Source organism: Lissotriton vulgaris, chromosome 3_1, assembly GCF_964263255.1.
Source record: "Lissotriton vulgaris chromosome 3_1, aLisVul1.2, whole genome shotgun sequence".
Lineage (NCBI taxonomy): Eukaryota > Metazoa > Chordata > Amphibia > Caudata > Salamandridae > Lissotriton > Lissotriton vulgaris.
The window spans coordinates 1240780153-1240794186 of NC_141689.1; the positions used below are offsets into that span (position 1 = coordinate 1240780153).

General features: G+C 46.9%; 1 protein-coding gene across 1 annotated transcript in view; it reads right to left on the minus strand.

The window, feature by feature from the left end:
• Positions 1-2965: 2965 nt before the first annotated feature.
• Positions 2966-14034, minus strand: part of LOC147727724 (uncharacterized) — a 170698-nt gene continuing 159629 nt past the window's right edge. Inside the window, exon 5 of the mRNA XM_086963676.1 lies at positions 2966-6939. Within this exon, the coding sequence (XP_086819802.1) occupies positions 6260-6939 (680 nt within the window). The 3' untranslated portion in view covers positions 2966-6259. The remainder of the gene's footprint in view (positions 6940-14034) is intronic.

Consider the following 14034-nt stretch of genomic DNA (forward strand, 5'->3'; position numbering starts at 1 on the left):
GTAGGGAGGGCATAGACAAAGGTAATGGTCCAACGGACCTCCTCCATGTCCCCTCCAGCAGGACAAATCGTCAGAGGGCATCACAGTGTGAGCATGTTACGTACAGTGGGAGTAGTTTGTGGAGGAGAATGGCAAAGTTTTGAGAACTAGTGGTGCACCTGGCATGATATACTTGGGTATAGCCCCCTGTTACAGTGCATGGTGGTGGTTACCAAGGAGGTGGGTTTCTTGACGCAATACCACCAGTGAAGAGTGATGTTTGAGGTATTAAAAGATGGACTAGCGCTTAATTTTATGGTTGAGGTCACTTACATTCTGAGAGAGCGGTGAGCAGTGTATTAGGCGAATGACATGGGGGAAGGTCAAGAGGGGAGTAGGCAAGGTAAAGCAGACCTAGAGTACAGCAATGAACTGAAATAAACGAGCAGATAACAAATAAACATATGACCTGTAAACTTTGAACAGATCCCAGCAACACTCGCCCCACCCCGCACATCCACCCCAGAAGCATCTGTCACCCTTGCAAATAACAACCAGTAACTAGGTGAGAAACAAACAAAAGGTGATCCAATGAGACCCAATCCATCCTTCATTATCCGGCGTTGACAAAAGGATATGGTGGTGCTGGCGGCAATCATGGAATTGTGGTCGGATGTGGCCCCAGAAACAGGTCAGTCATCGCCTGGGGGGAATGGGGGATAGTCCATGGGCCCAATGAAGGAGGAGGGTGAAATAGAGCGCTGAAGGGGGGATGCAGGCGTCACGGCAGACCTCCTCTTGTCTCTCTTGGGGTCAAGAGAGAAATGACCACGGGTGTGGTGGCAGTCGTGGTGTGTAGATCTCATGCGTTTCTTGGGGGGGTCCATGACCTTCCCTCCTGTGTCTGAAGAGCCCCAGGGGGGCAGGACAGTGCCCTTCAAGGGGAGCTGTTCATTGACCCATGTGAAGGCCTCCTCAGGGGAGTCAAAGAACAAGGCTTTGGAATCATGGAGTACTTTGAGACATGTGGGAAAGAGTAGCATACAGCTGAGGCCCATTGAGCAGAGCTGCTGTTTAAAAGTGTTGTATGTCCTGTGCCGCTGTTGTACAGCTCAGGTGAAGTCAGCGAATATCATAAATTGGACGTTTTGAAAATGAAGGTCTGTTATCTTTCAGGCCTCTCGACAAATGGAGTCCTGATCTTGGTAGCTTAGTATTTGGCAATCAAGGGGGTGGGGCCCAGGGGAGAGGTTGTAGGGCCAGAGAGCAGGTGATCCCTTTCCACCACAAAGCATGCAGACCGAGAGGAGGCGGGAGGTCAGCCAGATCTCCAGGAATATTTCTGGAGACTACCCCTTAGAGCCCTCTGAAACTCCCACAAAGCGTAAGTTGCATTGACGTGCCCGTACTTCAGCCTCCTCCGCATGCGTCTCCAACTCCACACACATTTTCATGAGGCAGGGAACCATGGATTGGAGTACTTTGATGGTGTCTTAAAGCCAGGATACCTGGCCCTCAGTCTCAGTGACTCTGTCCACCACTCCCCTCAAATCCTTGCATAAGAAGGAGACCTCCACTCCAACCTCGTTAATCTTAGCCTCCAAAACAGAGAGAGGTGGTCTGGAGGACAGTGTTGGTGCTATCGTGGGCTGGTGGCTGTCCCACACGGTCAGGTGGATCCATCAAGTGCCCCTGGGCAGTCGTGGCAGGGGCTGTGGAATGGTCAATTTTGACCTGAAAGTGAGTAGCCAAGGGCTTGTCGCTGCCCATGGTGGAGCTCAAGAGGGTTACTGACAGGTTCACTGTTTGTGGATCGCAGGAGGCAGTAGCACCCAGCATCAGCCCGCTTGCCCCCAGGTGAAAACAAGTCAGCATGAAAAACAAGTGGGAGAATGAGAGGAGGCAGCTCGTGCAGCCAAGAACATTCAAGGGGGTGTATGCAAGTTTGAGGAGGACCCCAGTGATGGGTGAGGGTGGTGGCTGTCCTGCGGGGGGAGTAGAGGGAAGGGGGGCACCTGGTTGGTGTAATGTAGTAGCTGGAGTGCCCTCTGGTTATTATGGACATCTGCAGCTGGGGCAGAGGAAGTTTGGCTGGGCAAAGCACCCCCTAGAGTGTTAAAGCTCCCGGGAGTATGGCGCCTAAAGTGGCAGTTGTAGGTGCCCCTCGTGGTCCTCGGCACCAGAGCCTTCAGGTACCCAAAGCAGCCAGGTCAGTCTCAAGTCACTGTGCAAGGTGGGGAGGAGGGGGGGACCAGGAATGTTGAACCAGGCTTGATGGGCTTTACTGGAGCTGCTTTAACGTTCTCCCAGTGGTGGCACACATAGGGAAGGAGGCGAGCCGCAGCCAGATTGGTCCAGGGTCCATCAGGATGCACAAGCTTGGTCGGAGTAGTGGGATGATGCAGGGGCCGCCATCTTGAGTGGTTCAGGTCCTGTCTCCTGGCACACTGCAATAGTGGCTTTCCCCTTGGTGTATGATTGGAGTGCACATGGGAGGGCCCATCCCTCAACAAACTGGTGAAGGTCCCAAGCATGGCATAGGCTGGCTGCAGATGTGTAGGCCTAGGGGAGGGGCCAGGTCTCCTTGGGGCTCCCCTCTCCCCCAGATATAAGGAGGAGGAGGAGGAGGGGGGTCCTCGTAGGCAGGGGAGTCACCTCAGCTGCATCTCCCCAGGAGCCCGCCTTTGGAAGAAGAGGGCCTGCCTCCTGATGCCAAGGCATGAGGTTGCTGGCGCAGTCAGAGCTGACTGCCGAAATGGTGACTAGAGGTGAGTGCGGTGCATGTCTGGGCCCTTCCCACGCCACCAGAGGCGAATTCAGTGGGCGCTGTCCTTGGCTAGCAAGGGATGCCGCCGCATCCCAATTAACGCTACAAAAAGTCTCTAACAGTATGAATCAAGCAGGCGCTAACAAGTCGCCAATAGATACACTCCCAGGGAGCTGGCCTATCTACAGAGGCATGCCAAAAGTAATAAATTCAAAGACATATCAAAATTTATTAATGATCAAGTCGAACATTTTTATACATCAATAATCAAGAGGTTCAATAAATAACATCCCAATATCCCACTCATTCACACACTCATACAAACAGACTCATAGACACTCATTCATCCTGAAATTCAGGTGTCTATTCATACCAGCAGCGATAAAGTCAATATTTAATACAGAGGACCATACTTGTCATGAACAATTGTTATACAAATCAAACTGTTTTTATAAGCAAAAATCTTTGTTTTCTTATACAGGGTATCATCCAATTAATGTACACAATTAGAGAATAGAAATAAACAGATAAGATGGTAAATATAATATGGTCCATGTGAGATTTTATATATAGTGCCAACGCGCGTTTCGGTGAGCAATCTGTATGAAGGTCTCACCTTCCTCAGGGCGGGGATATCAGTAAAAAAGGGGGAGTGTGGGATGTACCTGAATTCAGACACCGGGGGATAGATGCAAATCAATAAGAGAACTGAATGAACAGGTAGACACCAGGAACAAAATTATAAAACTCATTTAGGGGGAGATAAACATCCGCCAGGTGATATGTTCAGATGGGCGAATCCCAGATAAGCAGGATGCACAACAAAGATTTCTTAATCCTCTAGGTTCTGTACACTTAGACGTGTTGGTCTAAATAATAAAGTCGCGTCCACTACGTCAATCTTTGGTGAAGCCGCCAAAGCTTTGAAAAGTGGGTGGGGGTGGGAGATACAGCTCACCCCTGTCTGTCTTAGGAAGCGCTATCGACAGTGCCAACAGACTGCCTTTGGGCAGCCCAGCAACGGATCATCCCAAACTGGTGAAGGTCTCAAGTATGGAATAGGCTGGCTGCAGATGTGTGGGCCTAGGGGAGGGGACTGGTCTCCTTGGGACTCACATCTCCCCCAGATATAAGTAGGAGGGGGGTCCTCGTTGGCATGGGAGTGACCTCACCTGCGTCTCTCCAGGAGCCTGCCTTCGGAAGAAGAGGGCCCGCCTCCTGATGTCAGAGCAGGAGGCTGCGGGCGCAGTCAGAGCTGACTGCCAGAATCAGAGGTGAGTGCAGTGCATGTCTGGGCCCTTCCCACGCCACCAGAGGGTAATTTAATGGGCGCTGTCCTTGGCTAGCAGGGATGCCGCAGCATCCCACCTGCGTGTTCCCACGGCCCGCAGATGAAGAATTCTCTGAGCCGCTCAGGTGGATCGGGCGAGGAGGCCCTGTCCCCTTCGCATGCTGCCGAGGAGGAATATGGGCTTTGGCAGCCAGCAGTGAGATTTGGGTTGCGTCCAAGACTCCCCTGTGTCTTCAGGACACTGTGAGGAGGGTGAGTGCTCCCCCAAGTGCTGCCAGCACTGAGGCTGGTGGCTTGCCAGTGGAGGATGGCTGAGAGCGAATGTATTACGTTTCTATGCGTGCTATTACCACGCTGTAGGTTACAACGCGGACGTTACATCGTCTGCGTTATTACCACGCATGCTTTACAATCCAAGTCTTTTCCACGACTTGCACTAGATAGCGCGCTGGACTTAGGAATAGTATAAATTACTATTCCTACTCCAGTTAGCGCAACATCAGGGAATGTGATGGATTTAAAATCCAACACATTCCCTGGTGTTGCGCGCCATCTACCCCAAGTCGTAGAAACGCCTTCAGATGTAATGCCATGCGTGGTAACAACGTGGACGATGTAACGTCCACATTGTAACCTACCTGCATAGTATTACTAGCGTTGTAAATGCTGTTTCCCGCTGGGAGCGCAGGTGAGAGCGTTCACCATCTTGGCCCGGTTGGTCACACCCTCTCCCTTAATTTATTAAGCACTCCTGGAGCTGGCGCTTTTGTGTTCAGGAGTGTAGGGATGCCTGTGTGTTGGTCGTTAAGTTGCTGTAGCAGCATAATAAAAGTAGAAATACAAGTCAATTCAGTGCCTAATTGAAAATGTTAATGTTTAATTATGCAGGTTTAGTGAACAGTACTGAATATTGGTACCATCCCTATTGATTTCATTGGTGTGGCAATGGTGGATTATAATATGTTTCCTGATTTTATTATTGTTGTGACACCCTAATAGAGTCAGTAGGACTTCCTTACTGATAATGATCCCCCTTATAATGTGATTTTGTAACTAGTACAAGTGGGGGTATTGTGGATATAGGGTTCAGGACCCACTAGGCGTGTAACGTGATATGAGGGTTTCACCATAGGTATTTCCATCTACCTGATTGTACACATTTTTTATTTAATGCATAGTAAGTAGTAGCCCGAGTGTAATAAAAGTAATTTTCGTTTTTAAAAGAAAAAACACTGACTGAACAATAATTTGAGTGTTGTTGTTGCAATCCAGGGACACTGGGGTTGATTCCCTACACTACCTTCCTCAAGTAGGCCTTGGACTGCTCGGCTACGCTACACTAAGACATGGTTTACCATAAAGAGAAACTTGTGGAGTTATTGCTTGTTAGGGACTCGCATCATTTGCAACCAATAATCTAATTTCTTACACTATTGGGCTAACAAGTAGGCTCATAAAATGCATTGCAACAGAATGGCTCAAAACTAAGGGTAATTAAACCACTCAAGCGCTTTAGTACATGGAAATCGGTTGGTAATACCAAATTTTCAGATGTATGGTCTTGAGGATATATAGGTGGAATTCTATCATACTAGACAACACTTGTTTGCAGCTATAGCGTGTTGGCATGCCCTGGAGGCTATATTAGAAATGCTGATAACATTTCCATCTCCCTGATAGTTTCCTCAACTATGTGCTTTCTTAAAATTAAGCTGCCATTTAAAGTTTAGACTCTTCTCACCTTTCTTAAACAATACCACAGATTTCGACAAATACCTCAGGCAGAAAAACAGTGAAATTGCCAAAGTCGTTGTATAGTCAGGAGAGTATTGTAGCAGTAGAAACAGTGCTAAAACAGACGTACTGGCAAACAAAGGGTTAGTACTCCAAATTTAGTCTCAAATGAGGACAAAAGACAAGTTGTGCACCCCTGAAGTTAAGCAAATGTTTATGCGTAAATCTTTGGGCTTCAGTTTCTTTAAAAAACATCACTGCGCCTTCTCTTCAGGGTGGTATCCGCTTATGTTCCAGTCTGAGACAAGTATGCTATAAAACAGTGCAATCCAAAAAACCGAAAGTATTAAGCAACTTTAACCTCTCAAAATCACAGTATCTACAGTGGAGTTGTGTTAATATAATGGGATAATGACTTATATTTCCACAAATAGAATACACCTTTATGAACCAGTCCAAAATATAATAGTTTTGTAGCTTGGAAAGTGTCATATTGCTAGACCTTGTATTTCTGAGGTCTGATAGTCTCTCATATGCGACCTCTGGTGTCTAATAAGATTGTCATTACGATTGAAGCTTTTCTCACAATCGGTACATTTATAAGGTTTCTCCTCACTGTGTGTTTTCTGGTGTCTTATGAGGCTAGCCATCTGGCTGAATCGTTTATGACATCTAAAACAGGAATACAGTTTTTCAGCAATAACAGTTCTTTCATGACCAAGCTCATTGGTCATTGGATCAAAGGTTTCGTCATATTCTGTACTTTTATAATGGATCCTCTTCTTTGAACATATCTCTCCAGGTTGTGAGTTTGATTCAGAATTCTCAGAAGGAAGCACCTTAAAACTGGCACTTTGTTCACATATTGTACTTTTATATTGCCTCACATTTTGGCGCCGTTTAATACGCTTTGTTTTTCTCATATCACTCAAATGCTCATTGTCAATTGCCTGGTACAAACTGGAATGTGCCTCATTCAAAAAACTGCTGTCACACTGCGTAGTTTTTCCTACTTCTAGGTCTAGTCTATTTTCTGGCCACAAGAGTCTGCCAGAGTATGTTTCCTTCTCAGAGCTCAGGCATGCCTTTGTTTTGCCTTTTCTCAATGGAGCTTTGTGTAATGGCGTTCTTCTTGTATAATTCCTTTTTTTTCTTATAGTACGATCATCTGTTGGATAAAATGAAAGGTGAACCTTTTATTTCCAACATATAAACAAAACAATAAACAGAGACACAAAACCATATTATATTCCAAGCTAATTTGAGGAATTTTACATAAACTTTTATTTGTTAACCCAGGGCTCCGGTTACTGCATACCAAAGAATAATAGATGTAGATTCAACACCCATCTTGCACTGCACATGCACATAAATAAGCAACCACACACCCTACATAGGAACATTGGAGACCTTAGTCTCCAGCATGCAATGCAATTAAAACTACATCAACATTCATGTAGGGCTACTCATTTGAAAGTATTATCTACGAATACATCCGCATTTCCCTAAACAACTGCAGATCCTTTTCAGTAAGCAGTATTTGCATGAATGTATTTTTTAAAGGCACTCTGGTACATTTTCAATAAACTTACCACACTCATTGAAACTAATTTATTGTTTCAACCTGCAGACTCTTTAGCGCCACCCCAGGAGGTGATGCAAACCTTTTTTTAAACAAAACCTTAAACAGTCCCCCACCCACAAATGATAGCAGAGCCATATATTAGTAACAAGACACACACTTTCATAATTTTTAGTAAATCAACATCGCTTTGATGATTTCCTCCTAGGGCCACACTTTGGTTATAACTTAAGAGTTATGAAAGTTTGTCTTAAATTTAACTTAAGACAAAATCCTAACTTAGGACAAAATCCTAACTTAAGACAAAATCCTAACTTAAGACAAAATCCTAATTTAACCCCTTCGATGCTGATGACGAGCTCAGCTCGTCATCAGCCACGGGTGGCGTGTGCTGATGACGAGCTGAGCTCGTCATGTAAAACGGTTTTGCGAAAAAAGCCGAACAGCGCAAAAATCACCGCAGCAGCGATGCGGTTAAGACTACTAAATGCCTTCTGTGAATACCAAAAGTAGTACATTTAGGATTTTGTCGTAAGTTAGTTCTGTGAATCGGCCCCATTCAATATCTAGGCGTCCAGATCACACCCAAATTAGGGGGCCTCTATGCTGCCAATTTCCCTCCCACACTAGGGTGGCTTCAATACGAACTTAATAAATAGAAATCCCTCTTCCTTTCCTGGTTAGGTCGTATCCATGCTATAAAAATGACTCTCCTTCCGATACTCCTTTATCTCTTCTAGGCTTTGCCTATTGAAATGGAGAAGGGCGCGCTTCTCGTATGCGATACTCCGCCGTTCCAGAGAGGAGGGAGGGGTGGGCCTTCCCGACATCCACTTATATTATAAGGCTGCTCAACTCCGGGTCCTTGTGGAGTGGACACAATATGAATCCTGCAAGCACTGGCTGCACATAGACCGCAGTGTGACCAGCCGCACTATCTGGGACTTGATCTGGCGCCCTAAACATACTAGGCCGAAAAATACTTATTTAAGCACCCCTATGCGTACGACACTCACGGTCTGGGATTTGGTATCGAGGGACGAGAGATGAACCTCCTTCCCCTCCCCCTTTACACCCATACATTTCAACACGGCATTCCCTCCGGGATTACAGTCAGGACCATCGACGCATGGCGGGAGGGGGGCTGCTTGGCCTTAACACACCTCTTCCATAACTATGATCCCCTCACCTTTGAACACTGTAAAAGGGAATATAAACTGCAGGAATCTGAGAGGTACCATTACCATCAACTTTTGCACTGGGCCTTAGCTCCGCAGGTGCGGGAGGGGGCTACACGACCCTTGACAAAATTCGAATGCTTTCTTGTTAAAGCGAACTCCATGAAAGGCACGATTTCTTTTATAAATAAATTTCTTCTTCGTACCCTCCATGCACCGCGCCCTCGCTACATGGCAATGTGGGAGGACATTCTTCAGCGGGATATCACAGATGAGGAGTGGTCACGCTTGTGGGCCGATATCACAAAATTCAACCAATCTGCTGATCTTAACAGATGAATGTCCTGGAATGAGGGTGGGCATACCGCCAAGGGAAGGCCGTGTGTAAGATATGTGACTAATGGGCCTCATTAATATATACACATTTTATAGTCGTCCCTGAAAATGTCAGTCATCCTCTCCAGACTGAGAGTTTTCCAGAGGCGGGAGTGCCACTTTCTTCTTCCATGCTGCAGCTATTGCATTTTTAGCAGCCCCTATACAGGTCCACATAATGGCTTTGTCCACTTTAGTTTGGAGCTCTAGCTCCGGGTCCCTAATGCTCAAGAAGATCCCTTCTATGGAAGTTGGAACGGGAAATCCCAGCATGTCTTTCATGTGTGCCAGAATTTCCTCCTAAAAAGGTCTTATTCTGGGGCAGTCCCACCAGATATGTCGGAAATCCCCAAGAAGACCGCAACCCCTCCTGCATAGCTCCGAGGTATCTGGAAATATGTTTTACATTTTATGGGATACATGTAACAGTCTACTAGGGTTTTAAGGTGAGCTTCCCGCAGATCGAGGAAGTGATTAAACTTGGAAATGTCCGCCCACAGCCACCTCCACTCCTTGTCGGATATTTCCCTCGGGGTTCCTTCTTTCCCATAGGGTCATGTATCTGGGTCTTGGTGAGTGTAATGTAGAGAGCAGTGAGCCATATAGGAAGGAGATTAAACCCTCATGGAGCCCACCCGCTGCACTAACTTTTCTATTGGCTTTCATTCTCGCGTTGCTGCTTCTCTAACCTGAAGGAGGAGGGCCCAGTGTTTAAGTAAGAGATAATGATAGTGCTTGTTAGAGGTGATATGAAACTCCCTTTGGCAGCTTTCAAATGTAAGGATATCATGGTTGTGAAAGAGGTCTGCTAGCATGAGACATCCCCATTCCGTCTATGCAGCAAACAGGCCCTCATGGAGTCCCGGGGGGAATTCCAAGTGGATCGGAGTGTACGGCAACGGAAATGTAGTCCACCCATCTCCCCTAGACACCTCGTCCCAAACGCTGCGAGTGGTGCGAGTGGGAATGCTAATGTAAGCCTTTGTGGACCTATCCTTCTTAGGATTCAAAATGAGATCTCATGTTGTCCGTCCCGCTATTGTCCTGTCCATGTGCAACCAGTGCTTGTCTGATTCCTTCTTCCAACGAACCGTAGACACTCTTCATTTTCAATCTGACAAAATGGACTTGCAGTTGACCCTACTTGACACTCTGGCTGTCTTTGTTGGGCGAATAGATGAGAAACTTGGCCAACTCAACTCGTTAATCATCAGAGCCCAGCAAGAGGCAAAGCTAGTGTGCAGCTGTGGGCCTATTATCGACAAACTGTCAGCCCTTCCCGAAATAGTATCATCTCTCATCGAGGGGTTGCCAAAAGGGCAAAATGCAAGGCCTCAGCACATTAATCGCAGTGAAACAGTCTTCTTCGGACAATCAAACAGAGTGCCTACAGCAGCCAGTTCTGCCGATAAGGCGGCATTGACACCGCCATCTGTTGACCACGTGTTACCAGAGGGCCACCCGACAACAACTACCACTCCTCCCCTAAAGAATAACACTCTGCCCCCGAACGCGAAAGGGCGGCGGCAGCAAAGGAGGAAAGGCCGCAGTAAACTGATTACTACAAGCATGCCAGAAGTGTATCCGCTTTTTAAGCCAGGGAGAAAGCAGAAGCAGCAAGCTCCTGGCTCGATGCCAGGTCCAGACACCAGTGGAAAATCTACCTCTACGGGGCCTAGACCCTCTGCAAACAGTCCACACGCAGTAGCTCCCACTGGGGTTCTCTCACAGGAGGAGGGGTTGGTCCCGCCTGGCACCGACAATGCCAACCAACGCACGCCGGAAAACTGCTGCCCGAATAACGAAATAGACAACAGTCCCATCATACCACCTTTAACATCTGAAATTAGGGGGGGTACAGTCTAAGCACAGCTCGGGCTTGGCACAAGTAGGACCCATCAGCACCTACCGGGAAGGACCCCCTGCCCAAGAACGGAGGATAACAGCACTCCCGTGCCTCCAAGTTCAGCTATATTCCACCATAGCGTGAGCCCCTACAGCTCCACCTGCTCCCCTTCTTAAGAATTTTCCCTTCGGGGGTACTCGCTCAGGAAACTCACCCCAGCCTGACAACTGCGACTTAGGGAACCAAATTCATTCCCACCTGCCAACCGTTCAGGTGAATGATGCAAGCAAGACTCCTACCACTGTTCTCTTCACCCCAGAGTACGATTCAAAAGGCTCTTTTGATATTCTGAATAGAGGCAATCTCTTACGATTACTCAGCACAATACCAGCATTAAATAATATATCCTCAGCCGACCTTCTTTCCATAGAATTTATAAAATCTGACAGACCATATGGTAAAGAAGCGACAAAAGCAACATGGATTTCATCCGAAATTGCTAGCAAAATCCTAGAAGAGCAAATTCTCCTAAAAAAATGGGGGATTAAAACTGCCTTTTATCACAACATCGGATACCCGCTGCCCCTGCTTGAGAGACCCAAGGAGGCAGTACCTATAATTACTTCGAATACAAAGTCGGTGCTGAAAGGCGCTTTGAGTCGATCTCCAACAACCAGCCAGGCGTCAGGGTTTAAAAACAGCTCATTGAAGGTAAATCCCCACAGTACAGTAGAAGACCGAGTCTTCAGAATATGCAATACATCATATAACCGCCAATGACAAGGACACTTAACGGAGTCAGGCTTGTGCCCGGCTATACCACGTTTGGAGTTATGTTCGTGGAACTTAAACGGCCTTAACAACAAATCAGCGGACACCGACTTTTTACAATACGTGAAATCGTTTGACATCATTCTCCTCCAGGAGACATGGCTGGAGGAGCCGGTTCACTTAGAGGGCTATACCTGCTATCATTCCCCAGCCACAAGGAGAAGTAAGTTTGGTCGTTTGGCAGGTGGCCTAGCAACTTACATTAAAATCTCAACTGTTGGGAATGTACAGGTGCTCACTTCCAATTCTCCATCCATAAATACTGTTGAGATGGAATTAAATCTTGGGGGAAACAAGAAAGAGGTACAGCTGATCAACACCTACATCAACCCAAAAAAGAAAAAACAAGAGGCAAAGCGTCTAACGGACTATATACATCATGTCTTGACAGCGCAAACCTCACCTTACTTAATTGTCTCTGGTGACTTCAACCAATGTATTTTAGGGTCATCCTTGAACAGTGACATTCAGGCCCAGTCTTACCATTGGAACATCCCAAATCAAACTTGGAGCAGCCAAGGTAAAACCGCTAAGTTAGCAAAGGACCTGTTGGAAGACTTGGAACATATGGGCTTGAGGGTCCTAAATGGAAGGTTTCCTGAAGATTCTCCACCCATGGCCACGTTCAACTCAGGCAACATAACCTCGACAATAGATTATACGTTGGTCTCTCTTCCTCTTTTTCACAACATTCTTGGCTTTAACCTAGGGGATAAGGGAGACAGCGACCATCGCCCCCAGGAAGTCTCTTTTTGCGCTCTCCCGGACCTAATACTTTTAAATCCAACAGGTCCACATGCTAGCCACACCATAGACCTTAAACGGATCAAAACCTCAGTCGCTAATACGCCGGAGGTACTACAAGCTGCTAAATATCAACTAAACAGCTTAAACTACCCCTCAAGCAACCCAGTAGCAGGTTGGGAACAATTTACGGCTGATTTTGCAAATCAATACTCATCTATCGTACGACACAGTTCATCTGCTGGCTCTGGTGCCCTAAGGAAGATCTCAAGCTCCCAGAAATCAGCCCTAAAAACCCACAAAAAAGAGATCAACAGACTGTTAAGAATGCTGAGAAAAAGCCCGGGGGACAGGGTCCTTCTTGCAAAACTTCAGAAGGATCGGTCGGACCTAAAAAAACTGAAATGGACAGTCAAAAGATCCAATGATGACGACCTCTGGGCAAAACTTCATTACGACTTAAAGGGTAATAACAGCGCTCAGTTTTGGTCTACAATAAACAAAATCATAAATCCAAAAAACTGCGGAATAACGTCTAACATTACCAAATCTTCTTGGGAATCCTTCCTAGACTCGCATTTTAAGCAGCAGGTCACCACTATAAGTAAGCCCCAGGAAGCCCCAGAGGGCCAACCGCTACAAACAACAACAACTTGGCTAGAATCCAAACCTGGAATCTCCGCGGTTCTGCTTAAACTTATTGCGAAGGGAAGGACGGTTGGTGCAGCAGGGCCAAACGGGATTCCTCCGGCCCTGTTCAAACTTGAGCCAGAATACTGGGCAGAAACGCTAACCCCTCTTTTCACGTCTGTGAGCCGATCCAGGATTCTTCCTGCCTCATGGAGGGGTTCAATCATTTCACCAATCTACAAGGCGGGGGATAGAACGCTGCCAAAAAATTACCGGCTGATAGCACTCCTGGATATCGAGGCTAAATACTTTGCTGGGCTCTTACTGACCCACCTGTGCGAATGGCCTACACACCATAATATAATTCCGCCGAGCCAAACTGGTTTCAGCAGAGAAACGGGAACAACGACAAACCTGCTGGCAATTTCGCAACTTATTGACAAAGCAAGGGTGACCAAACAGGCTCTTCACCTTTGCTTTGTCGACTTCAAGGCGGCGTTTGATAACGTCAACCGGGGCTACCTCTGGAGAAAACTGGCCTCCTGGGGGATCCCCGATCCCCTACTGAAGCTTTTGATCTAACTGCACACCAACACGTGGGTCCAGATAAAGCTCGGCAACGGCACACACCTTTCCAGGCGCATTCCAACCACCAACGGCCTAAAGCAAGGGTGCGTCTTAGCACCGACCCTTTTCAACCTATTTACAGCCGACTTACCACCTGCCCTAGAAACCTGTAACGCGCACGCTCCACGCTTGGGGGGCAAAGCGCTGCCTAACTTATCCTACGCAGACGACGTGGTCCTGGTCAGCCACACTAAAGTAGGTCTCCAAAACCTCATTAATGCATTGCATGGTTATGCCGAAGCGAACCTGTTAGAAATAAATATCAACAAGACCAAAGTTCTGTCTATAAATGGGAACAAAAAGCTGCACACTTGGTTCCTTGGAACAAAGGTTGTCGCAAATTGTTCAGAGTACAAATACCTTGGAATATTGTTCGATAAAGGAGGTCGCTTTATGAACCAACTAGAGGCAATCAGGAGGAAAGGGATGCTGATAGCTACCACGCTTAAA